This window comes from Lactuca sativa, chromosome 8 (genome assembly GCF_002870075.4).
Source record: "Lactuca sativa cultivar Salinas chromosome 8, Lsat_Salinas_v11, whole genome shotgun sequence".
Taxonomy (NCBI): Eukaryota; Viridiplantae; Streptophyta; class Magnoliopsida; order Asterales; family Asteraceae; genus Lactuca; species Lactuca sativa.
This window is the reverse complement of record NC_056630.2, coordinates 6500530-6526460: the sequence shown is the minus strand read 5'-3', so window position 1 is coordinate 6526460 and position 25931 is coordinate 6500530. Positions and strand designations below refer to the sequence as shown.

Here is a 25931-nt window from a genome sequence, read left to right as displayed (position 1 = left end):
TTATATAATTATAAAGTACTGTTTTAAGTCCACAAAAATTTAACAAATTATATCATTCTCATTGAATATAATAATTTATATATCGTACAATTTTGAAACTAATTATACTTTCCCGGTGGTTTCCTCACAGAATATATATAAGTCCTAATTTTACATACAAAAATAAAGTACTTGGTCAAATAATAATAAAAAGAATGTCTTTGGTTTGTGTGTTCCACCTTCTATCATCTTTATTCTGTTTCAAAAGACACAAATCGACATCACCATATTATTTTGTCTTTTATTCAATATTATTTGTACAACACTCAAGTATTATGTCTAATAAAAAGTATTTAACATAAGATTGAAATTAAAAGAACATATAGAACCGGGATACATATATATTTTTTCTTTTATACCGACAGTACTATATGGGCATATGGGTTATTATAAATGTTGTCAGTAACAAAACGAAATAATGCTATAATTAATACCATTAAGGTTTTAGGTTTGTATCCAACTATCCATACATGAATTAATTGGCATTTGTCTAAAGGAGTGGACTTTTTGGGCTTCAAAATTGACATATAAGCCAAAACTAATAAACGTGCTTCCCTCAATGCTATCCTCCATCTCCATCACCCTCTATCCCTTTTCTTCTTCCTTCCTGTTCCCACTTTCTCTCTCCAAACTTTTGCCATTTTCAAGCTTTTCTTGAACTCCACATACACCAGCTGAATTATTGTTGTCTTTATCTACTGGTTTAGTCAAACCTCTTAATTTAATACCCCACATTATTCTCTGCTAAATGTCCGGGTTTATTGATTTTGAACTTCCTTTTTCTCTAAATTAACCAGTAACCGAAGCTTAAAAGACACCAGCTCCTTCTATTGTTGGTGGTTCTAATCCCAATTATATCAGGTCAGAAGATAATTCTCCATTTTTATTGTCGGTTTCTGTTTGGGTAGCTCGAAATTGTGCTATTTTTTCAAAAATTTCTTAGCTTTAAACCAAATGGGATTGTTTGAAGTGCGAATGTTTTAGTCATGGGTTTTTGTTGTTTTACCCAGATATTGTAAGAAATTTAAGATACTTAAGTGTTCTTAGCACACTGTAATTGTATGGGTTCAAAGTTTTGTTCTTTTGCCTTTTTTTCGAGAATACATTGAGGTTTGTTTTAGGGGAAGATACAAACTTTTGATTCTGTTAAGGATGGGTATGTTTGTTCGTGATTCTCATTAGTTTGAAAATTTTGTTTTATGTGGAGTTTGTCGTACAAGTTATCTTAAATTTTAATGCTGCATTCTTTTGTTTAATATTTTTATCGTTTTGTTTCTTATAAACAATTAAACTTCAACAGATTCAATTCTCCAGGTCCTTTAACAACAATACCTTCATCTGACAATGTTTTATTGAATATCTTCATCTAAATTCTAACAACCAAATCGATTGTTTCATCAATTTCAGAAAAAAAACAAAAAAAACGATGGAAACACTAACCTCATCTGCTGCATCTCCGGCCAACTATGATGAGATCGCTATGCAGCAAACATTGCTATTTTCCGACAGTTTGAAGGTAATTTCATCATCTCATGTTCTTGATTCTCTGTTTTGCGTGTTGTAATGGTTGATTTTATTTCAGGATTTAAAGAATCTGAGAAAACAACTGTACGCAGCTGCTGAATACTTTGAATTATCTTACACCAATGATGACCAAAAACAACTGTGAGTAAGGAAATTACTTAAAAGCCATTGTAACTAATTTCAGCTTAAGTTTACTTGTTTGTGTTGTGTTGTAACAGAGTGGTTGAAACCTTAAAAGATTATGCAATCAAAGCTCTGGTGAACACGGTTGACCATTTAGGTGCTGTGTCATGTAAGGTCAACGACCTTTTAAGTGAAAAAGTGAATGAAGTTTCAACAACAGAGCTTCGAGTATCATCTATTCAACAGGTTCTTTTTCATTTCACATTAGGAAATAGGAATCTTGACAAAATATTGATTTCCAATTCCGTTATTAGTTATTTGATGTTGTTGTGTGTGTTACAGAGACTAAGAGTATGCCAGGGCTGTTTTGATCATGAAGGCTTAGCACAACAGTCTTCATTGATAAATATTCCAAAGTACCATAAAAGATATATCTTGCCAGGTAACAAAACCTTAATTTTTCTTTAATTGTTTTGCCGAATGATTCATTAATTTAATTGTTTTTTAAAAATTTTTACTGCTCAGTTGGAGAGACAATGCAAGGTGGTATGAGAACAAAATCGAAGTACCAAGGATGCAGTTTGGATGATGAAGACGAGTGGCACGAATTCAAGAATGGTAACAATTTTATTCGGTTTTGTTTTATATATAAAAACATTTAATATTTATAAAACTTAAAATCTTAAATCTGTTTTTTGTTACACGCAGCTGTTCGTGCTACAATCAAAGAAAAAGAAACACCACCATCTTTGGCCAGGTAAATCCTTTTTTTATTATTTAAAAATAAAAAATATTATTACATTCAGTTCATGTCTAATTATTAAAGATTAAATCAAATAAAAAAATGAAGCAAAAGACGATCCCCATCTCCTACACCCCAACAACCAGGATCGTTTGCTTTCACTGCTGCAGTCACAAGAAAAGATTTAGGTATGCACACTTTCATTTTTTTTCATTAAGTTCTACATAATGACGTCTGGATAAAGTGTAACAAATAGGTAAAGGGTTATAATCTTATGCATCAACTTGTTTTTTTTTTTTTTTTTGGCTTAACCCCTTAAGTCATTATGTTCAAGACTAAGGGGTTGTTTGATATGCCTCTTACCGGACCGGGTAGGAGGCTAGCCGAGTCAGATTCAAACTGTTTGATTCCATAATTAGAAATCTTTGATTCGGTCCTAGACATAACCCTGATTCGATCTAATTCGGTCCTAAACTATCAAACAACCTCTAAGTAAAAAAAAACAACCATGTATAACTATCCAAATGAAGTGTTTAACTCATTAAGCTCATTAAGTAACAAAGAAACATCCCCATAATTTTTTCTAAAAAGACAATTTTTTTAACTCTTCTTCATCATGAATCAGAAAAAAGATCAATTTCACCACGTAGATTTTCTCTTTTGCGTACGGGTTCTTTGTCTAGTAGGCCAACAACCCCAAATTCAAGATCGACTACTCCTACTAATCGCAGTAGGCCAACAACTCCAACCTCGGTCTCCCGACAAATGGTAATTAATAATTCGATGCAACAAATACTTTTATTGCTTTTTCTTGATTCAAATATTGTAGTGATGATGTGGACCAATCGTTCGCTCCCATGTGTAGCTTTCGGAGCCTAGGAAATCGGCTTCAATGCGTATGCATGCCGACAGAGAAACAAACAGAGAGACAGACCAGAACCAGAACCAGATTCCAAGCAAAAGTAAACGATTACTCAAGGCATTGCTTAGTAGACGCAAGTCTAAGAAAGATGACATGCTTTACACTTATTTGGATGAATATTAAAGAAAAAGACCAGGTCAAAAGTTGGCATACACATGTGCTTGTTGTAATCTTGTTTAAGTCATCAAGTGATAGATAGAATGTATTATTTTATTATTCTCGTGGACATCATTAGGTTTCTAAATTCTCATCATCATTATATAACATAATGTTTAATCAATGTTACACACAAAAAATGTCTCCGAAATCCAGATATCATAATGTTACAACAACCAAAATCCAACAAGTATAATAACACTAGATGTTTTGATGCTCAAGATCACCAAATTGTTCGATTGTTTTTGTGGCTAGAGTTAAGGCATCCATAAAGGCGCTATATGATGCACGAAGAAATCTTGCTTCAACTGCTTCAAAATGCCTATAAAGAATAAACACAATATATTTTCAACAAACACAAGCTTTTAAATCACCGAATTGGTCACAATATTTCCTATTTGTTTATATCATTTAAGTTAACTCACACTGAAAGTTTCCCATCAGACACTGACATCAGCCGCTTGACTTTATCTGGTTGGAGCTGGAAACAGGAAGATGAAAATAAAATAGTAATAATGAGCAAAATGGAATGTTTAGATTAGAAATGACATAAATGATGAAGAGATTATTATAAAAGTATACCTCCTTGTCAACAGCTAGCGTTGAATATACTATGCCAGCATTTTCATCAGACTTATAATCTACTTCCAAATCACTGTAGAGTGCAGACAAAAGCTTATAATGAGATTTTGAATACAAACTTTAACATCGTTACTTTGTGGGCGTTACATTTACATATTTGTTAAGAGGAAAACTCACCAGCTGAATTCCCATGGAGATGGAATAGTTTTTTGGGCATCTTTTTCAATCGCAGGAGCAACAGAATCCATTTTTATCTGAGAAAAAGACAAATATGTTTAGTTCTATTTACCACTTTTCAAGACATTAATGAGATTACCTAAATAGCCACCCTTTTTGCAGATAAGTGGATAACATCTTCAAAATGGGTCGAAACCACCAAAACAACTTTATTTTGGTGATTTTTGTAGATGATCCGACCCATTTCACAGATGTCATCTCCAAAATGATAGGTCCCACAGATTAGATGTAACAAAAACTCCATTTACGTCTTTTTCTTCATTTTACATAAAATAAAAAATAAAAACTGAAAATTCTCTAAAAAAAACACGGTCAAACATAACTCCCAGTTATAGTCCTAAACACCGATCTCCTTTCAAAGATCTCATTTTAAGGTATTGGAATTTTAATTTAACGATACATCATACATGTTGGTTTTATGAATGTTTAATAAAATAAGTAGCCAAATATTTATTTCTATGGCAAAAATTTAACTGAGAAATGCCATTTTCGCGGATGATATCCTCGAAAATGTTCACAGATATCTGATTTGACTTTTTTTTTTTTTTTTTTTTTATCTGCCTAAAGTCCGAAGAATATCGCATTTCAGCTAATATTTACCATAACTGACATTTACTTAAAGAGTTGAATCTAGCAATTAAATACTGAACATTCTGTATCACAAAAACAAATTACACCAAAATCCATAGAAATATGCATTATAAAAACATTAAGTTGACTTAAAAAAATAAAATTGAAATTGCACTTCTTTCTTTGATTTTAGTTAATAATTTAATTATAATCAGGTCATATCAATCGATCTGCTGTCATGTGTAAGTAAAGCAATAAAACGTCGGAATAATTGCTTACCAATTTACTGCGTTACCGGATTCTGACAAGACGACGGATACAGGAGGTGCCTACGGCGGCGTCCGAGGGAATGATTGGCCGGAAGCAGATGTGTGGAGGCCGGAGGGTTTTAGACGCACTTATTAGACTTATCAGTCTGTAAAGCCACAATAAATTGGTGATATGGATAGACTTTTAAAATGGGCCTCAATCCCTCATTCCCATCTGTTGTTTTAGGCCCAAAAGCTCAATTTTAATTTTAATTTCGTTTCTCTGAAAATTATCTTCCTCAAATATCTTCAATTATTTGATCCTAGTATCCGAGTAATTATGAAATAAAAGTTGAGTACAAATAATGGCAAAACCAGAAACATTCTTCAAACTTCAAACTCAAATTTATATACATACTTCCAACTTGAACATCCTATTTACAGACATCAGAAATGTTTCAAGATTATAAACAAACAAACACATCTATATACCAGACAAGATCTGTATATAGAACAAATCTTCAACTCTATTTACAAACATAACATTAACATGGACATGTTCAAATGTTCAATTGTTCAAACAAACCAATCAATCAACCAACAAATTCATCTGAATAACCAACCCAATGTCCAACCAAGTAAGAAACCCGCACCACCAAGACTCAAACCCAAAACAAAGCTCCCAAAAGACTTTCCATTTTTGTATCTTGATGATCCAGAGTCAGCCTTCTCCTTCTTCTTCCTCTTCCAAACCCTTTGCTGATGATACTTACTGTTCCTAGTAGCTTCCAGTTGCAATATACGAAACCATTGCTTGTAAGCAAATAGCTGTGAAGCTTGCTTCATAAACTGACTGATCATGTCTTCTTTTTCATTGTTTGCTTTTTGTGCAGCTTTTTCAGCTTCCCTTGCTCGTGTTTGAGAATGGCAAAGTGCTTCCAAAAGCTCAGCCTTGCTCAGTTCATCTTGACTCTTTTTCTCTGCTTCAAATTCCTTGATTTTTGCATATTTTTCTTCCATTTCCATGGTTTCCCATGATGGTTCCCAGAAAGAGGTGGGATTTTCTTTAGGTTGATGGTGTAACCACCATTTGGTGTCACCTGCAAGATCATATAACTTGACTCCATCACCAGGACTTTCTTCTGAAGGTAATTTAGATGAAGATGGTGAAGTTCCCTTGTAATCTTCTTGAACTATGGAACTATTAGCGTAATGAACCCACCTAGGCTTACCTTCTCCTGAATCCATTATCTCCTGAACAGAGATTTACAGAAAAATCAAACGAATAATTAGGAAATAGCACATCCGCCGCCGGTTACTAATATAATTTCTGAATCTTCAACAAATCGATATCAATTCTGCATAACTAAGTACTAGATTTGAAGTCAAATTGGAGCTATCCTACAAATCGGATAGTTAAGATTTAATCGAAAACAATCAAACCTGAAAACTTCAGAGTCGTTATAGGGTTAACCATGGAATTAAGGAACAATCAGATACAACAGCAATTGATTACTCATCTCAAGAGTTGATCCGATTAAACAAAGTAGAAATTGGCAGATAATTAATGATGAAACGAACAATAAAGAGTAATACCTGTTTAACATGAAGATGGGTAACAAGATATCGATCGATGAATCTGGTTTCTTGGTTGGTGGTCGTATTCAGCCTTCAGGTTTTTGTTTTGCTAACTGCAAGTGTGAATTACAAGACACGTCCTCCACTATTGCAAAATTTTCAAATCAAACCCTATAATACGTTTTTAACGATAATCGTCCCTCAAACAAGAACAGCTCTTCATATTGATCCTTCTATCTATTACCATTTAAGGTCTTTGTTTCCCTCAATGCAATCATCAATAATGGAATGGATATAGGTAATAAAATAAACAAAGTAATGATATAAATAATTACATTTCATTGGCATGTATAGTTGACTCGAAGATATCAAATGAATCATTAAAACATGTTATTTGTTATTAATAATAAAAAACTAAATTAAATTAAAATTAATCAATAAAGAGCAAATGTTGTTTTATAAAAAAATAAATTTTAAGCAAATAATGATAAATTGTTACATAAATTGTATATAAACATATTTCATTTCATTCGATATACATATTATATGATACCTAATTAATTAAAAAGATTATCTACAATATAAAATACTTACAAAATAAAAAGAAAAATACCATAAACTCTTTAAAGATAATAATAAATATATTTTTCATATATCTTGTAAAACTAAAAAATATCTAATTGAAGTTTTTAAAATTAAAAAAATTAATATTTGTTGATGATTATATGAATAAAAAAATTTATAATTATAATACATATAATTTCATTCTCGACATGACTTAATAATTCTTCCTGATATAATGAAAATTCCATTAAATATTTTGTAAGAAATGTTTCATTCAATTCCTTACCATTTTTTTTTCATTTTGTGATAACGTTCTATTAATTTCTGCATACCAAACGCTATCTTTGCTTTCTATTATAAGGTTTTCGCAACGTAAAGTGTCTTCTGCCTTTTAATTTAATAATATTAATACTAACCATCAAGAAACAAATATTTTGCTTATATATAGGATTGGGAAAAAATGTATATAAGAGAGCAACTTTCTGTTTAAGATAAATGTGTTATTTAATGGACCATAAACTTAAAAGATTATAAGGTGTCAATTTATGTTTAATCACGTTAGTGGCTATAGGTCTACCGAAAAAGGGGCGTAACATGAGAGAGAGCACTTCAACTAGGAGCCGGAAGAAAAACTCCAAAACAAGGCTCATAATGTTGAAAGCTATATCGAGATGAAATAACTCCAGTATATACTATATAGAATGAATTCATTATGTTTACTTAATAAATATATAAGTATAACTGTATCATATCAAATAGAGTAAATTACTGAAACCGTCCTTATGGTTTGATTAAAATTGCACGTTTGGTTCCTAACTTTTATTTTTTCTTGGATCGTCCCTATAGTTTTATTTTGTTGCGTTTTTCGTCCCTATGATTTGGTCAAAATTGCAAATTTGGTCCCTACCTTTATGTATGCAAGGGATGAAAAACGCAACAAAATCAAATCATAGGGACGATCCGAGTGCAAAAGAAAAGTTACGGACCAAACGTGCAATTTTAACCAAACCATAGGGAAGATTTCAGTAATTTACCCTATCAAATATATTGAAGCTAAAGAAATATATGGCAAACTTACACTCATACAAAACTTCATGGACTACTTTAACACATTACACATGGAACCACACCAACAAAATCCAAGAAAAATCTTACAATCGCAAATGTAACCCTCCCCAAGCCTTCTATCACAAAACCATTGCGTTGACTTTATTTTATTTCATTTCATTTAACATCAATTCTTTCATAAACTGAAAGTCAGCTGGGTTGCGTGGATGCCAAACCCAAAATTTTTGTAGCTCCTCGTTTGTTAATCTGAAAATTTTGTTTCAATTAAAGAAAAAAATCAATTCTTCCCTGTTAGAATTTTAGATCACCTGGTAGGAAAAGTCACAAGTGTCTGTATTGCAGTATTGTTAAAGGAATCTAACAGATCCCTTGCTTTTCCTTCTTGTTCATGGTTTCTTAATCTGATCATAAGGGTTTACATCCATGGTTTTGTCAAGGTAAAGTGTCACCAAGGTGCTTACAAATACAAACTGTTGAAGACAATGGCCTATATCAGTATCAGTTCTTGCATTTCTCTTGGGCTATTAATTACATCAACAAACATCTAGACTAAAGTATCTAAGCTTCTTCAAGTGTTCAATTCATACCCTCAATTAATCTTTCCACTAGCATAAATATTCTTAGCAAAACTCCCAACAAACAATGGAGTCTATCTATCTTTAAAGAAAGCTCTTGTAGATCCTGTAATCTTTGACAATTGCCTTAAAGACTTTTTGGGATTTTGTCAGAATCAGATTGTGTGGAGATTTAAGACTATTCACACAATCGGAAAAGATGAGCGGTTTCATCAGATTCATAATCCGAAAACATATGACCCTCCGATTCAAACCCATTTTCACAAACATCTTCACCGGAATTGGAATTGGCAGCAGTTTGTTTCTTATATAACCCTCGGCTCTTATCCAGAAACCCTTCCTTCATCAAACATCGAAACCTCTCCCTGATTTCAGAGATCGGGTGTTTCTGAACAAGTCGATGACGATCATATGCTTCCCGAAGAACAACCGTTTGGGTGTTGTTCTTCTTTGAGATGTAGAAAATCCCAGGATGACGCTCGAAAACCTTTGTGAATTTCTGAGGAAGATTCAATGGATTCCGGAGATTGCTCACATTCCGGCGATCAGTTTTCTTTTCAATCGTGAGATGTAAAAGTTCGTGAAATACTCCGACGATTCTCTTCTCGGAAACATCCGTCCGTCGATCCAAATGACTGGAATCGGAATATGGCGATGTGTATGGGAGCCTCTGCCATTCCTCCAACCACTTCATTGATTTCCGATTTAACCCAAATCCCCTTGGGAATCCCACATTGAAACTTAATCTACCATTTTTAACATCGTCAACTTCTGCATTCGTTTCTAATTGGGAAAGGGGAAGCTCATTGGGTGGAGATATGAGTTTTAAAGCGAGACGATTGTGGGGAAGAGGAATCAAAGAGAACATATTTTCGTATTTTGAGATGAAAGAATCGAGATAATCGTAAGGCAACCCCAAATCCCATTTCAATTGGTCGATTGTATGTAAAGGAAGAATCGTGTCTTTTGTGAGGAGAAGAAGCTTTATGATTCTATCGAGTAAATCTTTCTGATTTTGCTGGAAAACCGCCATGGATTCTTGGTTTAGTCGAATAGCATCTGGGGTTAATCTAAACCAGGGAACAAGAGTACCACCGGTGTCAGGAAGATGAAATTCATCGAAGATATTTGGGTATCTTCTCATAAAGGTGGAAACTTTGAGGTCTTCGGGAAGACCCAGTTGGCCTCTCCGCCGGCCGGAGAGACGGTAGATGGGGAGGCAACAACCAGGATCGGCTGCTATAACTGACAGGATTACCCAGGCTGCTCTGAGCTCTTTTTCACCGGTTACAACAGAATCTAGTACATTATCCTTCACCCATTTCAATTTTACGTTAACTAAACTGTATCTTTGATTATGTCTAAACCCTAGATTACTATGGTGATTGCAGGGAAATTTGCAGTTTTTCCCGAAACCCAAACTCCACCGGAGCATCTTCAGCGTATTAGACAATTTGACTAGTGATTCAAAGCAATTAACGGTTAGAGGACTTAAGAAACAAACTATGTGGGAAAAATACCTGCAGTTCTGAGATAGAGGAGTTGTCGGCGGTGCGAATTGTTGTCGATGCACCTCAGAGTCGTTTTAGGGTTAACCGTGGAATTCAAGGAACAATTCGATACAAATGCAATTGAGTAGTCATCTCAATAGTTGATTGGACTAAACAAGAATTTGGCATCGATGATGAAACGTACAAAAAAGAGCAGTACCTGCTAAACATGAAAGTGGGATGGCGATTGAGTAATCCGGTTTCATGGTGGCTGGTGGTGGTCACTGGTCATATTCTCGCTTTTGTTTTGCTAAATGTGTGAATAACAAGATTCATCCTTCCCTACTACAAAGTTCCAAATATAACCCTTTGCTACGTTTTTAGATTAAACAAGAATAGGTCTTCAAATCGATCCTTAAACAAGAATAGGTCTTCAAATCGATCCTTCTACCATTTACAGTTTAGTAGTTTACCATGATACTGTCTTTGTTAGGTGTCAAGATGTTGGACACATTTTAAAATTAATACGGTTTAGTAGTTTAGTAGTTTATATATTGACACACTTTAAAATTAATACCTTACCCGATTACAACCAAGTTAGTTGTATTGGTTGAGATCTTTAGCCTATTTAATAAATAGTTTGTCATCTTTGTTAGGTGTCAAGATGTTGGACCAACCCATATATGGACACACTTTAAAATTAATATCCGATCCGATCACAACCAAGTTCGTTGTATTGGTTGAGATCTTTAGCCTATTAATAATTAGTTTACCATCTTTGTTAGGTGTCAAGATGTTGGGCCGACCCTTATATGGACATACTTTAAAATTAATACATAACCCGATCACAACAAAGTTCGTTGTATTGGTTGGTATCTTTAGCTTATTTAATGAGTAGTTTATCATCTTTGTTAGGTATCAAGATGTTGGGCCGACCCATATATGAACACACTTTAAAATTAATACCGAGAAAATGACAAAAATAGCCAATTATACTAATTGCATTACAAAAATAGCCAAAAAAAATCGGGATTACAAAAATAGCCACCCATTTCGCAGGTGAGAAGGCCCCATCTGCGAAATGGGCATCTCATCTGCGAATGTACAAGTGCCTGAAGCACAGTTGTGCTTCAGGCACTTGTACTTTCGCAGGTGAGAATTTTTTTTTTTTTTTTAATATTTTTCGGTATAAATAGGGGTAATTTCGCAGATGGAATAGGTCCCATCTGCGAAATCCTCTGATCCTATCTGCGAAATGCTGATTTTTTTTTTTTTTTTTTTTTTTTTTTAAGGTTGACTACGAAATGAATTGGTTTGACTGCGAAATGGGCTTTGCTATATAAAAATTTTTGTAGAAAAAATATCATTTTGGTTGTTATTTGGTTTGTGATATACTCTCTATCTCTACAATTTGCTCAAAAAATGATTGAATATTTGGTTTGTCTTGTAACCGGTGGGAGATGGCAAGTTAATGGAACTAATCTGGAATACATATGTCCACAGGGAGGTATTTCTGAATTTGCTTTGATATTTTCTGAGTATATTAGTTATAGTGATTTTGTATCTATGGTAAGAAGCAAAATTGGTTTGTTAGACAAATATAGAATTAGTCTTCGTTTCCACCATCCTGAATTAAATTATTATATAGCTATAGTTGAAGACGTGGATGTTAGAATGTTGATAAACGTAATCAAATGTAGTGGAGGAAGGGCTGTGAAAGTGTTTGTGGTGGTTGATGAAGTTGAGGAGGTTAATGGGGGCGGTGAAATTGGAAACGAACTTGTTGGTAATTTATGCAGTTTTAAAGGGAGCAACGATCCGATAGGTACTTTCAATACTCCTAGTGTACCTCAGTTTCACAGTGTTGCTGAAAATGTTAATGTTAGTTATTCACCTATTCAATATGTGGATCCCGAGAATTACAAGTATGTTGGTGATGATGATGTTGGTACATATCTTAATCATGTTGGTGGTCGTTGTGATGATGTTGCCGAACAAGAAGTTAAACTTATGAATAGGCGTGTGGTAGATAAAACTAAAAAGAAAAAAAATTCAACTCAAAAAAATGAAAAAAATCATGTTTACGGGCATTATGTTGATGTTGGTGATGTATGTTTAGATATAACCGAGCTACAAAGTAATTCCGATAGAGATGAGTTGGGTGATGAAGTTAAAACTAAGTATCCCGATAACCTTTTTTACGGTATGCCCCCTGTACCAACATGGCCAGTTGATAATAATGAAGATATCCCAACACAGATGGTAGACATTAATCTTCAAAAGATTCAATGTGAGAGTATATTTAAAAACAAAGAACTTTTAAAGCGGTGTATTGGTAAAAAATGTCTTCGAGAAGGTTTCCAGACGAGGACAAGTAGATCCACCAAATCAAGGTATGAAGCTGTGTGTGTTTCGAAAAATTGTTCTTGGTTACTAAGAGCAAAAGCAATTAAAAATACTGATGGACTTTTCCAAGTGAATAAATTTGTTGATGTACACACATGTTCTTCAACATTGTTGCAACCTAATCATCGACAAGCAAACAAATATGTTTTGGGTGAATATGTTGCTGATGTTTTGGCTGAAGACTATAGTAGAGTTTATCGGGGAAAAGAAATTGTTAATGATATGAATGCTCAATTGAATATCAATATCTCATACCATCAGGCATGGCGTGCGAAACAATATGCATTGTTGTCGTTAAGGGGTACGAAAGAGGATTCTTTTACCAAACTTCCGGCGTATTGTCACAACTTGGCCAAACATAATCCGGGTACTGTCACACATATTAAAACAGATGCTGATGATCGGTTTGAGTTTTTGTACGTCGCACTCGGTTGCTCGGTTAGTATTATCATGTTCTAATTTTTTTTTAATATTTATTTTGGTGTATTTGAATAGATATACAATGTATTGTAGGTACGAGCTTTTGTCAATTTTTGTAAGCCGACCCTAGTAGTAGATGGAGCTCACCTAAAGGGCGAGTTCAAAGGTACCATGCTACTTGCAGTTACTAAGGACGGACAAAATCAAATATTACCGGTTGCATATGGTATATGCAAAAATGAGTGTACTGATTCTTGGACATGGTTTTTTCAAAAACTACGTGATTGCATAGGAAATATGCAGGAGCTTACAATTATATCTGATAGGTCTCCATCTATAGCAACATCCGTTGCCAACATTTTTCCTCACGCTCATCATGGAATATGTGGTGTCCATTTGTATTTCAACATAGTATCTAGATTCGGCAAGAGTAAGACGGTTAAAGGAATTTTTTGGGAGGCGTGTAGGGCGTACACAGTTGATGCTTTTGATGCTGCCATGGATGTTATGAAAAAGACAAAAGAACCAGTATGGGAGTACTTAAAAAGTATAAATCCAGAAACCTGGTCAAGGGCACATTTTAAAGGGAACCGATACAATCTTATGTCGTCCAACAGTGCGGAGTCTATAAATGCATTATCTAGACACGCACGTAAGGTGCCAATACTTATGTTGATTGATTTTTTTCGTGCTACAATGCAACAATGGTGGTTTCAAAGACGTAACTTTGCAGGTATTACGTAAATTTGTAATATTAATGTTTTATTAGTTTCGATGTTATTGATTTTAACTTCTTCATTTTGGCTGTTTTTTTAGCGGAAGCAACAACAACCCTTACCCCTTGGGCGGATGAAGTTGTAAAAGAAAACAAGAAAAATTTTACCAAATGGGATGTTCGCATGATCTCAAATACGAAATGCGAGGTCAAAAAGGGGGCACAAAATGTGATTGTTGATTTTCAACATATGACATGTACATGTAGGCATTGGCAACTTGATGGGATACCTTGTGGTCATGTCATAAGATGTTTAACAGTGAACAATTACCAAGACTGCTCGAGGTTTGCATTAAATGCTTACTTTACCGAAACACTGAGGAAAACATATGAGGAATCAATAAACCCTCTGCCGAAGCCATCCGAATGGGAGATCCCCGATGATTTGATGATTGTTAAGCCACCTATAATGGATAAACGTCAGCCAGGCAGGCCAAGAAACACAGACCGCATTCCATCCCAAGGCGAGGGTCCAATTATAAAAGAGTGTTCTACATGTGGTCAACTAGGACACACGAGAAATAATTGTACTGGAAGGGCGTCTGGTAGCAGAGCAGGTCACATAATTTCTACTGCAGAAATGGCATATAATATTGGTGGTTCAGCGGGTTGCTCACAAACCCATAACGCTGATTTTGATATAAAACAACCTTGAAATTAAGAGTAATGACGAGTTGTTAGCTTATTATGTATTGTAATATTTTTATTAACTCTTACAAGACATTGCTATGCTTTCATATTTTAGTTAAGTTTGTTGATTATAACAATGAATGAAGCCTTTATATTATAAAATATAGTTTGCAGATTTATTTTAACAGTTACAACATGTTATTTAAAAAAAAACAACAAACGATCCTTTGGCAAGCTAATCTGTTTCATGATAATATTACAACAACTTTATAACTAATTTTTAAACTCAGGGAACTGCAACGGGTACTTCTCTTTCTCCATCGTTATATAGTCATCCCTAATTCTCATTTTGTCTTCGAAACGATCCTTTTTTACCATAATGTGTATCAACTGCTCATCCTTCTCAGCAAGCCGTTTTTCAGTCGTTTTGATTGCCTTCTTACTCTTTTTTATCCAATCTTTATGCTCTTTGATTTTGTTTTTATTGAGGTCAATCCATTCTTCAGCTTGTTTGCATTCCGAACCTATATCATTAGCAAGTTGAGTGAGAAGTCGGGATGACTCTTTGTCCTCTTCTTGTTGTGCTTCAGCCTTCTTTAATTCTTCAAAATTTTCATGTGACATATATGACCCGGCTGAAGAGGGTGTAAAAAAAGGGTCTACCGAATCACAGTAGTAACAATCTACTTCGTTGCATGAGCAAATTTCGAATTTGTGTGAGGAACTCATAATAAAATCGATGTTGTATTAAACTGGAGCAATAAGTGGTATTTATACATACTAGACAGTAATGAGAAGTCCAAGTTTGAAATGACTAGACAGTAATGACAAGTCACTGTAGTAACCTGCACATCCCAGTGGGTCCCTTAAGTGACAAGAGATCAATGACAGTTTGACATGACAAAACACTGCATAAAGCTGAAATTCGTAGTCCAAATATAACCATTTCGCAGTCAAAGTATTATTTCATAGTCTATTTATTTATATAAATAGATGTTTAAGATCTATAAACCAAACACCCAAATCACCTAAACGAAACGAATTCCCATTATTAGAAATGTCGTCGAATGCAGCAAGTTCTTCGAATGAATTACCTGGTTCCAATTCTGAAAGGCCATGGACGACAAACGAGGTGTTACTTCTAACACGGTGCTGGCTAAGTGTTAAGGATGGTGAACCGTTACTTGCTCCCCCGCATTGCCTAATTGGTGATGAATGGAGTCGCATCACATCTTTGTTTAACCATGAGATGGGAGAAGGGCAAAAAAGAGAAAAATCAGATGTTGTTACTAAGTGGACGGATGTAAAGGAGGAAGTGACATGGTTCAATCGAGCATGTAGTTATGCGAAACGTAACAATGTTCGTTGTCGTGACGAAGAAGAGTTCTTGGAAGTTGTTACAGAGTTTTACATCTTTGAGCATGAAGGCAGAGACTTCGAATATGAGGAAGTTTGGAAGGTTGTTAGAGATAAACAGTATTTCAAGTAGACCGCTCTAATTTGTGTTAAGAATAAGCCATGGACTTGTGTTTTACGTTAATGCTTTGTTCGTATTATGTTGTTTTTTTCATGTAATTGTTGTGATGTTTTAATGGTTCATGGAATCTTGTTACTAATGTATTCTAATATATTTTGATAACTAATGCAATGGCCATTTATTAACTCAAGTTAATCATACGAGTTTCTCACATAATAAACTAAAATATATATATATATATATATATATATATATATATATATATATATATATATATTAACTCAACTTAATCATACGAGTTTCTCACATACTAAACTAAAATATATTTTAAACATATGAAACACATACGAATTACATACGAAATACATGAAAATAACCTAGTACTCACATAATAAACTAAAATAGATTTTAAACAAACGAAATACATACGAAATACATAAGAAATACATGAAAATAACCTAGTACATGAAAATAACCTAGTACTGAAATAATAAACTAAAATAGATTTTAAACAAACGGGATATATTTCAAAATATTCCAAGGGGCTTCAAACTGGAATTCCAACCCGTTACTTAATGACTTGTATTCCTCCTTAGCAGCTTCCAAGATGACATCCTCAGTAGCATTTAGACGGGCGTCGTCAATTTTGGTATAAAGATCGTTGAATAATAGAACTTCGGTTTTCATTTCATACCATCTTGCTAAGATGTCTAGTTCGTCACGATCGTTTCTTGTAGCCATTCGGTTTGCAGCATTGAAAATATTTGTTAGACGGCTCCAAAACATTGGATCATTCAACTTGCTTGTCTCGTACACATGAATATAAGCATGTGTAAGAACCAAGAACTCTTCATTGCTCCATGATATAGAAGTCATTTGGATTGAAACAAAGAGGGTAGAATCTAAAAAACAATATTTGAACAACTATATTGGTTAATTTAATAACGTTTTGCGTGTAACTTAGGGTCAATTTATAGTAGTTTCTACACAAAATCGCAGTCCAAACTTCTAATATGTCTGCAATTCATAGTCAAAATTAACTGACGAATGCAGTGTACTATACTTATAACACAACAGATCACTGTTCGAGTTGACAATTCATCCCCGGTTGAATGACAACACAATACATTGCTGTTTGAGTTGACAACTCATTGCACCAGGAAAAGTAAGGAGTCGTTATAAATAGATTTCAATATCCGTTGTAATTGTATTCTATTACTTCCCTCCTTGCAATTATGGACTCACCACGTATATGGAGGAACGCAGAGGAGGTCGCTTTGGTTCAAGCTTGGATTACAACTGTAGAGGTGGATTTTCCACCGGGTCCCCCACAAGTTCGTGCCGGATCATTTTGGTCTCGTGTCTGTCATTTGTTTCACCATTTAATGAACCGCACTCAATATCGAAGAAGAAGAGATGTCAAAGCGAAGTTTCTGGATATGAAAATGAAGGTGAAACAATTTCAACGTATTTATAACGAGTTGGATAACGAACATGCAAATACGGATGAAGACATTCTACGACAGGTGGCTTTGGAACTATACCGCTTTCAATACGATGGTAGCGAGTTTACCCACTTAGATGCATGGAATGTTTTAAAGAATGTCCCTTATTTTTAATATGCATGTTGGTTAAGTTAATTGTTTTTCGTTATTTAAGTTGCTTGTTGTTGTATGTGTCTAGTCGTTACTATTTAATAAACGTCCATTTCTTTTAATGTATGTTGTTCCCTCAATAGCCAATATTTAGAAAGCAATAAAATAAAATCGGGGTACATAAATAACTAACACATAATACGACATAAAAAATAAACTGGGTACATGGATAACTAATACGTAACACAGCAGTAAAATAAAAACAGAGTACATAAAAAACTAATACATAATACTACATAAAACATAAATGTGCTACATGAATAACTACTGCATTGAGGGAGGTAACAGGACCACCGTTTCATTTGGTATTTCCCAATGCTCATATGATGGTATACCATTCACCAACTCAGATCCATATGCAACTCGATACACATAATTAGTGAACTTGTATTCAACCATTCTCTGAATGGACTCAGATGTACGGGTTCTTAGACATGCTATAGCGTGGCCACATGGTATACCGCTTTTTTGCCATTTACCACAACTACATACCCTTCGTTCAAGTTGTACGTTGTTGGTGGCAAAAGTGTCATGGACTTCAAATGTATCCCCATACAAACGTTTTGCATTACAATTGTAAGACTTGCTGAGACTTTTTTGAACCTTACTCTCAACGTAAGGGGTCAACCCACCAGACAACCTCCCTGTAAAATTTGATATTTTAATAAAAATAGCAGCACAATAAAAAAAACAAAACATAACAATCTCCCTTACCAGCCAGTTCGGCCCGCTCAGCATACTTTGATTTTATCGACGTGGTGGTTAACTCAATTATCGTTGTTATAGGAAACTCACGTGAGGATATAATTTGCAAAATTTCAGGGACGTCAATCGATTTAACATTGTAACGTATTTTTGGGAAAAATGCTCTTGTCCATTTTGAAATCGGTATATCGTCAAGCCAGTAAATTGGACTCATAAGCAAGGTGCAGAAAGGTGGTTGCCTACATGTACTTTGCAACCTTTCGAAACACAAGTAAAAATCATCAACGCTATATGCATTGCATGACTTCCAAAACAACGATTCGACTTCCGTATTGTTATGTCCGATAGACTCACGTATCTTTCGAGCTATATCTTTAGGACAATATCCATGATAGGAATCCGGGTAGGCACTGTCAACACCAAAGTCTATGTTATCACACATGTTGCTTATGAAACCAACCTCTGTGTCCTCACCTAAACAATCTCTTAACCTCATCATGAACCATCTCCATGATTCTTCACACTGTAAGGTTCCCAAACCAAGTGCTAAGAGTAGTGGCTCATGATTTCCATCTAAAGCCACTGCGAAGTACATTGTTGTCAGAAAGCTCCCAAGAAGGGGTAAATAACCTACATATATCAGCGGTATCATGCACCTAAGGAAGGTACGAATCTACATAAAAACGAAGACATATTAGTGTTATGTAAGAACTAATCGACATAGATTACCATGAAATATTGTATAACTCAATAAAAGAAGTATGTTATACCACGCAACCTAAAGCCACAAAACAGAATTGAAAGCGGTTGTTATCGGTTTTCTTAATGGCTGTGAAGGTATTAGGATTTGTTCTTTGAAGGTTATGCAAGAAAATTGGTAGTTGAGAAAAGGTACTTTGGCTGTGACTACTCATTTTCAATACCGATAATTGTGCTCTACAATGATCACACAAATGGAATTATAAATAGAAGATATTGTATCTCTACTGATCAAAATTCATAGTTTAACCCTTTAAATTCGTAGTTGAACTTTTATGAATTCATAGTCAAACCAGTTCATTTCATAGTCAAATTTCACTGACCGACATGACAATACTACAGAATGTACTTGTCTGCATTTCATAGTTGAACTTTTATGAATTCATAGTCAAACCAGTTCATTTCATAGTCAAATTTCACTGACCGACATGACAATACTACAGAATGTACTTGTCTGCATTTCATAGTTGAACTTTTATGAATTCATAGTCAAACCAGTTCATTTCATAGTCAAATTTCACTGACCGACATGACAATACTACAGAATGTACTTGTCTGCATTTCATAGTTGAACTTTTATGAATTCATAGTCAAACCAGTTCATTTCATAGTCAAATTTCACTGACCGACATGACAATACTACAGAATGTACTTGTCTGCATTTCATAGTTGAACTTTTATGAATTCATAGTCAAACCAGTTCATTTCATAGTCAAATTTCACTGACCGACATGACAATACTACAGAATGTACTTGTCTGCATTTCATAGTTGAACTTTTATGAATTCATAGTCAAACCAGTTTATTTCATAGTCAAAAAGAATTGTCCGTTATATGATTTATTCTATAAATGGGTGTCACTCATTATGAAAAAATTTAACTGAGAAAGTAACTCCGATTTAAAAGAATAAGAAGGCTAATGGCATACTGCAATTGTGGAGGAGAACGTATCGTTAGGATTTCGGGTACAGCTAAAAACCCAGGAAGATTGTTCTACGCTTGCCCGTATTTGGTATCATGTTCTTACCGTCATTCAAATTTAAACCCTTGTGTTTACATGACACAAATTTATTTTCTTACTGTGGATATTAAATTTAACAGGGACCAAAATGCGGGTTTATCAGTTGGGTTGATGAAGAGAAGGACCAATCTTCTATGGTAATAGCTAAAGTAGCTAACTCTAATAAGCTCTTTCAATCAGAAAATAAGAAGTTAAAGATAGCGTTGGTTTGTAGTTGGGTGTTGTTCTTGGCAGTTCTTGTTTACAAGTTGTAAGTTTTTCAATATTGTTTTTATGGTTTTGAAGTTGTTTGGTCAATAAATTGTTGTATTTGTAACGTTAAAACAAAAGTTGTGGTCGTTCTTATGTTGAATTTATTGATAAGTAATTAGTAGGTCATTAAATTGTTGTAATTGTCGTAACGTTATATTTTTTGTCATCCGTTGAGTAAACTCTAAAGATAAACTAATAATGAAATCCAACATTAATTTGTATATACATTTATATAATCCAACTACAGAGGAGCAAGACTAGACCCCCAAATAATTTTTGCCATCCGGAGACGGAACTCTAAAGCTGCGTTCTTTGGGTCAATAAGAACACGTATTGGTTGACCTGAAACCAATTGCTCCATAAACATACAAAGAAAAACACCGCAATCTCCCAAATGACTACTTTGTTGGGGAACGTTTTCTTCATAAATGAATTGCATATTCAATGGAATCCTTGGGATGTTCCTCCGCGCCCAATACTTAATCTTGTCCAAATAATTTGCCACCCGACGTTCAAATTTGGAAAAGATTCCTTCGGATTGGAATTTTTCATAAGCACCTCTACCAAGACTGTCATAAATATGCACTTCCATTGACGCTAATCGTAGTTCCCCAAATAGCCAATGATTAGGGGATGAATGAATCGGCAATAAGACCTGTATAAGGATCAGAAAATAAAATTATGTTTATTTACATCACAATACAAAAACATCACAATACAAAAACATAACAAAAAAACGATATTATTTTCAATATAAACTATTAAGTTTACCGTATCAACATCCCACCAAGCAACCATGAAGTTAGGGTATGTAGCAATACCAGCCATAAACGCCCTCCAGTCCTGTCCTTCTTCCAAAGCATGAGAAACAAAAAAATTTGGAGGCATTATTGTATGTCGGTCGCTCTCAAACCGTCTCTCCATCAAAAGTCGGTACCAAATGGTTATATGCTGCACACATGATACTTTTGTTATTGACTAAAAAACAATTAACTTTTAAAAGAATTAATTAACAATTTATTTACCGCTGACTCCAACCATCCGTCGTGTGTATGCCCAAACAATGAGCTCCAAAAATCTCTATCTAACACGAAATTAAACAAACGATGCTGCACATCGTATGAATGCAATACATAATTTTGGATGACATCCTCACCGCCTGCTACGTAAGGTTGCAGGCGCAACATGGAGAAGTCATGAGCAACACCAAAAACTGGAGGAGGAACGGGACATGTTGATTTCGTACCAACCTTCTTTTTTGTTCTTCTTTTTTGTTTCGGTGTCGTGTGCAACTAAAAACAATATTCATATGTTTAAATGTATATCTTTCAGATAATTCACATAAACATAGATAATTCACATAAACATAAAATCATCAGTTTATAAATAAAACGAATACCTCGGTGTAAGGAGTACATAAAAATTGTGATGGTTTTCGACTCCTAGGTTTATCGGGTGTAACTTCTTTGTCATCATCATCATCATGAAAATAATCTACATTTCCCGTTATTATTAGTTCGTCTTCATCCGGCACATCATCATCAAATTTGTTCCCTGCATTGTCATTCCTCTCCTCCCACTCCTACATTAAAGATAATACTTTATACTTAATAACGAAATACACATAATTTAATAAGCAATAATATCTAAATAAACAAAATATTAATATAATATTAATGTAACTATAATAACCTCTTTAACTTCACTATAATCGTTTACATCAAACACATCATCATCAAATTTGTTCCCCGCATACTGATTACTCTCCTCCAACACCTACATTAAAAATATAACTTTTTACTTAATAACGAAAGACACTTTATTAAAAAGTAATTATTAAAATCGTAAAGGTAACATCTATAACAACCTTGTCGTCTTGAGTATCACCAAAAACATTTTGAGTTGTATTGTTTTTATTCATCTCTTCATCTTGCACAACCTATATTTTCAAATATAAAATATGAACACAGGTATTCATATATGTTAATAAAATTTAATAAATAATGTAGCGTGTAACTAACCTGTTCATCATAATTTCTTTGTGACACTGTCGGGTCCTCAAAAAAAATGTCGTTCCAAAATTGGTCATTATTCACTTCTTCAACAAAAACCTCTGTAGGTTTTTGTTGATTCATAAACACATGCTGCTCCAGTGCATGTACCCGTTTCAACAACTCGTCTAGCTTGTGTTTCCCACTGCCCCGACCTCTACCATGAGAGCGACCACTGGACGACATACTAGACGAAGATTCGTCTTGTCTCCTAAAATGGTCCCGTACTGGGGATGGAACTGCTTTCCCTTCACCATATACATACTCTTGAAATGACATATAATAAAAAGATGTCATCTCACCATCACCCGGTAACATGTTTTGTCTTGGTGGTAGCCCCTCCTAAAAAATTAAGCATATTAAAAATGCATATAAAACTATAATAATCAACTTTATTAATAATAAACGAATTATTTTTAAACCTGCATCTTTGACCAAATCTTGTTCACGTCAACCCATTTCAATTTTTTTGTTCCGCTCCATCTTTTCATCCGAGGCAAGTCTTTATTTTTTCTCAATGCAAATCCACATGCACGAACAGCCGGAATCATCTCATATATCCATATCTACAATTTTGTACAATAACAGTAATAAAAGTTAAAATTAAAATAAAAAATATAACAATAAAACAATTTAAATAAAATAAAATTTTTATACCCTAATTGGAGCCGTAAATCCTGAGACGGAATACTTTAAAGTTTGACCACGCTCAGGAAGTGATAAATAATGATGTATCTTATTCCACGTATCCTCAAGGTCAACATAAGTAAAATCCCATAGATAGCTACCCCAAGCGAAGCTAACAAAACAAAAAAAAAAAAAACAAAATTGATTATTATATAAATTATAACTTTAATAAAATAGAACTTTTAACGTAAAGAAAATATACCTATTCCAGAGATCCAAATTCTCAGCCAAAAAAAACCAATCTTGTGGCACCCGATCGTTAACTTCTTTGCCCAAAAAACCTTCACACAAAATGTATATCAAACATACTCTAACTGCATCAAGGTCGTCAAGTGCTAAGAATGTTTGATTTAAAATTAAACTTTTCAAGTCGCCGATTTTCACCGAACTATTAGTATGGTCCGGAAATAGCCGTTCACGCAGTAAACATCTTTTTTTACTGCTTATTATTTTTTCCGACCCTTTTCTCCCAATGTTTTTTGGATACTCCCCAAAATTGAAGCCGGTAATCAAACAAAACTCTTCCGGCCCATAAACCATTTTGGTATTGCCTACTCGAAAATATAAACGTTTTATTCCATCTGGAGATAAAACAGGGTCCGGCCGGATCTGATGAAGGAACATTTTATAAAACAATAAAGCGTCCCCTTGTAAACGAGGGACATCAATAAAATAGCCAAAGACGGTATTTCTGAAAATAGCACGTCGGGCATCATCTAAAACTTCAAAGACTTCCCATATGTTACCGCCAGAGCCTTTTAGGTTCGCAAAGGCTTTCGTATTCATTAAACTAAAATCATGCTGCAAAAAAAAAACACAAAAACAAATTAGATAACTAAAAAATATATTTTTTTTAAATATATGATTACGAACTGCAAATACTTTCTTAATTACTAATATATATATATTTCCCCGATAAAAAACAATAACATACACATATATAAACAATTTTCCAAGTTATACAACAAATATATTTACGATAGAAAACAATATCATATATAAATATTTTCAACTTAAACATATTTTCAACTTAAACAAATTTTCAACTTAAACGATAAATATATAAACAATTTTTATCTTTCTAATTAAAACTAACATTATATAACCATATAAACAAAAAAATTTAAAAATAAAACGACAACCAAACTAACAATTTTCCAAGTTATACGACTACTTTATACAAAATTTTCAACTTATACGACAAATAAAAACAGTTTCTAACAATATATATACGACAAATTTTCAACTTATACAAATGTTATATGACAAATATATATACAAACAACTATTTTGCAGTTTCTACTAAAAAACTTACAAGATTTCAGGTTATACAACAACTAAAAAAACTACAAAAACAAATTGTAAACATTATCTACACAGTCTTTACTTGTTTCTACTTGCATTTAAACTTCAAGTATACTAAAAATATACTAAAACTATCAATCAAACACAACAAAATTACCATTTTTTAACACTAAATAATACAAAAATTGATAAAAAAAAAAAAAAACTTTAAACATTAAAAGAGTTAAAATCTAACCATATTTGCGGGATTGTTGACATAATCTTCCATTTTCTTCAAAAACTAGCCAAAATTCCGAGAGAAGCCCAAAGTTAGAGAGAGTTTTTGTGTAGAGAATGGTGAAAATGAAAAAAAAAAAAAAAAAAAACGTTTTTATACCTAAAAATCACCCATTTCGCAGATGAGAAGGCCCCATCTGCGAAATGGGCATCTCACCTGCGAAAGTACAAGTGCCTGAAGCACAACTGTGCTTCAGGCACTTGTACATTCGCAGATGAGATGCCCATTTCGCAGATGGGGCCTTCTCACCTGCGAAATGGGTGGCTATTTTTGTAATCCCGATTTTTTTTGGCTATTTTTGTAATGCAATTAGTATAATTGGCTATTTTTGTCATTTTCTCATTAATACCCGATCCGATCACAACCAAGTTCGTTGTATTGGTTGAGATCTTTAGTCTATTTAATAAGTAGTTTACCATCTTTGTTAGGTGTCAAGATGTTGAGCCGACCCATATATTGACACACTTTAAAATTAATACCCGACCCAATCATAACCAAGTTCGTTGTATTGGTTGAGATCTTTAGCCTATTTAATAAGTTTGTTGAACCGAATCCAACCCAAATCAATTCATTATGATGTATATGCTATATGATGTAATGACATCAATATAGGATATGAGCACCTACAAATGTTGTATGAAGAACATACACTATATTTAAATGATGAAGGCATGTTATCAACCTTAAACGAAATTTGTTGAGGTTGTAACCAAAAAAGCATAAATAAATTTTAGAATTCCTCTTTATTTGGATTACTTTTGTTTTTGTTTTTTAAGATCATCTTCAATCCATTTTTTTTTTTTTTTAAATCGAAATGGAATAAAAAATTTGTACATAATGTTGGGATATATACACTAAAGTTCCAATATTTTCATCGATTTGACAAGAAAGTCCTAAACTTTATTTTTTGACAGTAAAATCCAAATTACCGACAGTTTTTGACACTTTTTCCCCTTTTTTCCGGTTAGCCGGTAATTAGGATTTTTTTGTCAAAAAAATAAAATTTAGGATTTTCTTGTCAAATCAATTAGGACTTTACTGTCAAAAAAATAAAGTGTAGCACTTTCTAGTTAAATCGTTGAAAATATTGAAA

At 33.8% G+C, this 25931-nt stretch overlaps 6 protein-coding genes across 6 annotated transcripts; 1 reads left to right on the top strand and 5 right to left on the bottom strand.

The window, feature by feature from the left end:
• Positions 1 to 585: 585 nt before the first annotated feature.
• LOC111876148 (protein ABIL2) lies at positions 586 to 3563 on the top strand. Its single transcript, XM_023872678.3, has 10 exons — positions 586 to 900; positions 1447 to 1555; positions 1622 to 1704; positions 1782 to 1932; positions 2029 to 2128; positions 2212 to 2304; positions 2395 to 2443; positions 2537 to 2616; positions 3054 to 3196; positions 3294 to 3563. The coding sequence occupies exons 2-10, from the start codon at positions 1466 to 1468 to the stop codon at positions 3471 to 3473; spliced, it is 969 nt and encodes a 322-aa protein (XP_023728446.1). The 5' UTR covers positions 586 to 900; positions 1447 to 1465; the 3' UTR covers positions 3474 to 3563.
• Positions 3564 to 3581: 18 nt separating this feature from the next.
• On the bottom strand, positions 3582 to 5332 carry LOC111876158 (uncharacterized). Its single transcript, XM_023872688.3, has 5 exons — positions 5175 to 5332; positions 4266 to 4342; positions 4089 to 4161; positions 3932 to 3987; positions 3582 to 3828 (listed from the first exon to the last, which is right to left on the bottom strand). The coding sequence occupies exons 2-5, from the start codon at positions 4334 to 4336 to the stop codon at positions 3708 to 3710; spliced, it is 321 nt and encodes a 106-aa protein (XP_023728456.1). The 5' UTR covers positions 4337 to 4342; positions 5175 to 5332; the 3' UTR covers positions 3582 to 3707.
• A 177-nt stretch (positions 5333 to 5509) lies between these two features.
• LOC111876132 (uncharacterized) lies at positions 5510 to 6893 on the bottom strand. The gene is made up of 2 exons (XM_023872667.3): positions 6740 to 6893; positions 5510 to 6397 (listed from the first exon to the last, which is right to left on the bottom strand). The coding sequence occupies exon 2, from the start codon at positions 6389 to 6391 to the stop codon at positions 5750 to 5752; it is 642 nt and encodes a 213-aa protein (XP_023728435.1). The 5' UTR covers positions 6392 to 6397; positions 6740 to 6893; the 3' UTR covers positions 5510 to 5749.
• Positions 6894 to 8365: 1472 nt separating this feature from the next.
• LOC111876116 (protein WHAT'S THIS FACTOR 9, mitochondrial) lies at positions 8366 to 10780 on the bottom strand. Its single transcript, XM_023872650.3, has one exon. It carries the CDS (start codon positions 10361 to 10363, stop codon positions 9107 to 9109), a length of 1257 nt encoding a protein of 418 aa, XP_023728418.1. The 5' UTR covers positions 10364 to 10780; the 3' UTR covers positions 8366 to 9106.
• Positions 10781 to 20352: 9572 nt separating this feature from the next.
• On the bottom strand, positions 20353 to 21722 carry LOC111896239 (uncharacterized). Its single transcript, XM_052766861.1, has 2 exons — positions 21290 to 21722; positions 20353 to 21173 (listed from the first exon to the last, which is right to left on the bottom strand). Exons 1-2 carry the CDS (start codon positions 21440 to 21442, stop codon positions 20760 to 20762), a joined length of 567 nt encoding a protein of 188 aa, XP_052622821.1. The 5' UTR covers positions 21443 to 21722; the 3' UTR covers positions 20353 to 20759.
• A 424-nt stretch (positions 21723 to 22146) lies between these two features.
• LOC111918877 (uncharacterized) lies at positions 22147 to 24900 on the bottom strand. Its single transcript, XM_052766216.1, has 7 exons — positions 24797 to 24900; positions 23459 to 24057; positions 23227 to 23368; positions 22992 to 23135; positions 22540 to 22911; positions 22386 to 22457; positions 22147 to 22294 (listed from the first exon to the last, which is right to left on the bottom strand). Exons 1-7 carry the CDS (start codon positions 24827 to 24829, stop codon positions 22181 to 22183), a joined length of 1476 nt encoding a protein of 491 aa, XP_052622176.1. The 5' UTR covers positions 24830 to 24900; the 3' UTR covers positions 22147 to 22180.
• Between the last annotated feature and the right edge of the window lie 1031 nt (positions 24901 to 25931).

What these genes read in the sequence shown, in the direction of transcription:
- LOC111876158 (XM_023872688.3), bottom strand. Translation starts at nt 4,336, where the DNA reads ATGGATTCTGTTGCTCCTGCGATTGAAAAAGATGCCCAAAAAACTATT. An exon ending in CGCTAGCTGTTGACAAGGAG is followed by an intron (nt 3,988 to 4,088) that starts GTATACTTTTAT and finishes TCCTGTTTCCAG; the next exon opens with CTCCAACCAGATAAAGTCAA. An exon ending in TCTGATGGGAAACTTTCAGT is followed by an intron (nt 3,829 to 3,931) that starts GTGAGTTAACTT and finishes TATTCTTTATAG; the next exon opens with GCATTTTGAAGCAGTTGAAG.
- LOC111876148 (XM_023872678.3), top strand. Translation starts at nt 1,466, where the DNA reads ATGGAAACACTAACCTCATCTGCTGCATCTCCGGCCAACTATGATGAG. An exon ending in AATGATGACCAAAAACAACT is followed by an intron (nt 1,705 to 1,781) that starts GTGAGTAAGGAA and finishes GTGTTGTAACAG; the next exon opens with AGTGGTTGAAACCTTAAAAG. An exon ending in AGTCACAAGAAAAGATTTAG is followed by an intron (nt 2,617 to 3,053) that starts GTATGCACACTT and finishes ATCATGAATCAG; the next exon opens with AAAAAAGATCAATTTCACCA.
- LOC111896239 (XM_052766861.1), bottom strand. Translation starts at nt 21,442, where the DNA reads ATGGAGAGACGGTTTGAGAGCGACCGACATACAATAATGCCTCCAAAT. An exon ending in CTTGGTGGGATGTTGATACG is followed by an intron (nt 21,174 to 21,289) that starts GTAAACTTAATA and finishes ATCCTTATACAG; the next exon opens with GTCTTATTGCCGATTCATTC.
- LOC111876116 (XM_023872650.3), bottom strand. Translation starts at nt 10,363, where the DNA reads ATGCTCCGGTGGAGTTTGGGTTTCGGGAAAAACTGCAAATTTCCCTGC.
- LOC111918877 (XM_052766216.1), bottom strand. Translation starts at nt 24,829, where the DNA reads ATGGAAGATTATGTCAACAATCCCGCAAATATG. An exon ending in GATTTACGGCTCCAATTAGG is followed by an intron (nt 23,136 to 23,226) that starts GTATAAAAATTT and finishes ACAAAATTGTAG; the next exon opens with ATATGGATATATGAGATGAT. An exon ending in GTGATACTCAAGACGACAAG is followed by an intron (nt 22,295 to 22,385) that starts GTTGTTATAGAT and finishes TTTTTAATGTAG; the next exon opens with GTGTTGGAGGAGAGTAATCA.
- LOC111876132 (XM_023872667.3), bottom strand. Translation starts at nt 6,391, where the DNA reads ATGGATTCAGGAGAAGGTAAGCCTAGGTGGGTTCATTACGCTAATAGT.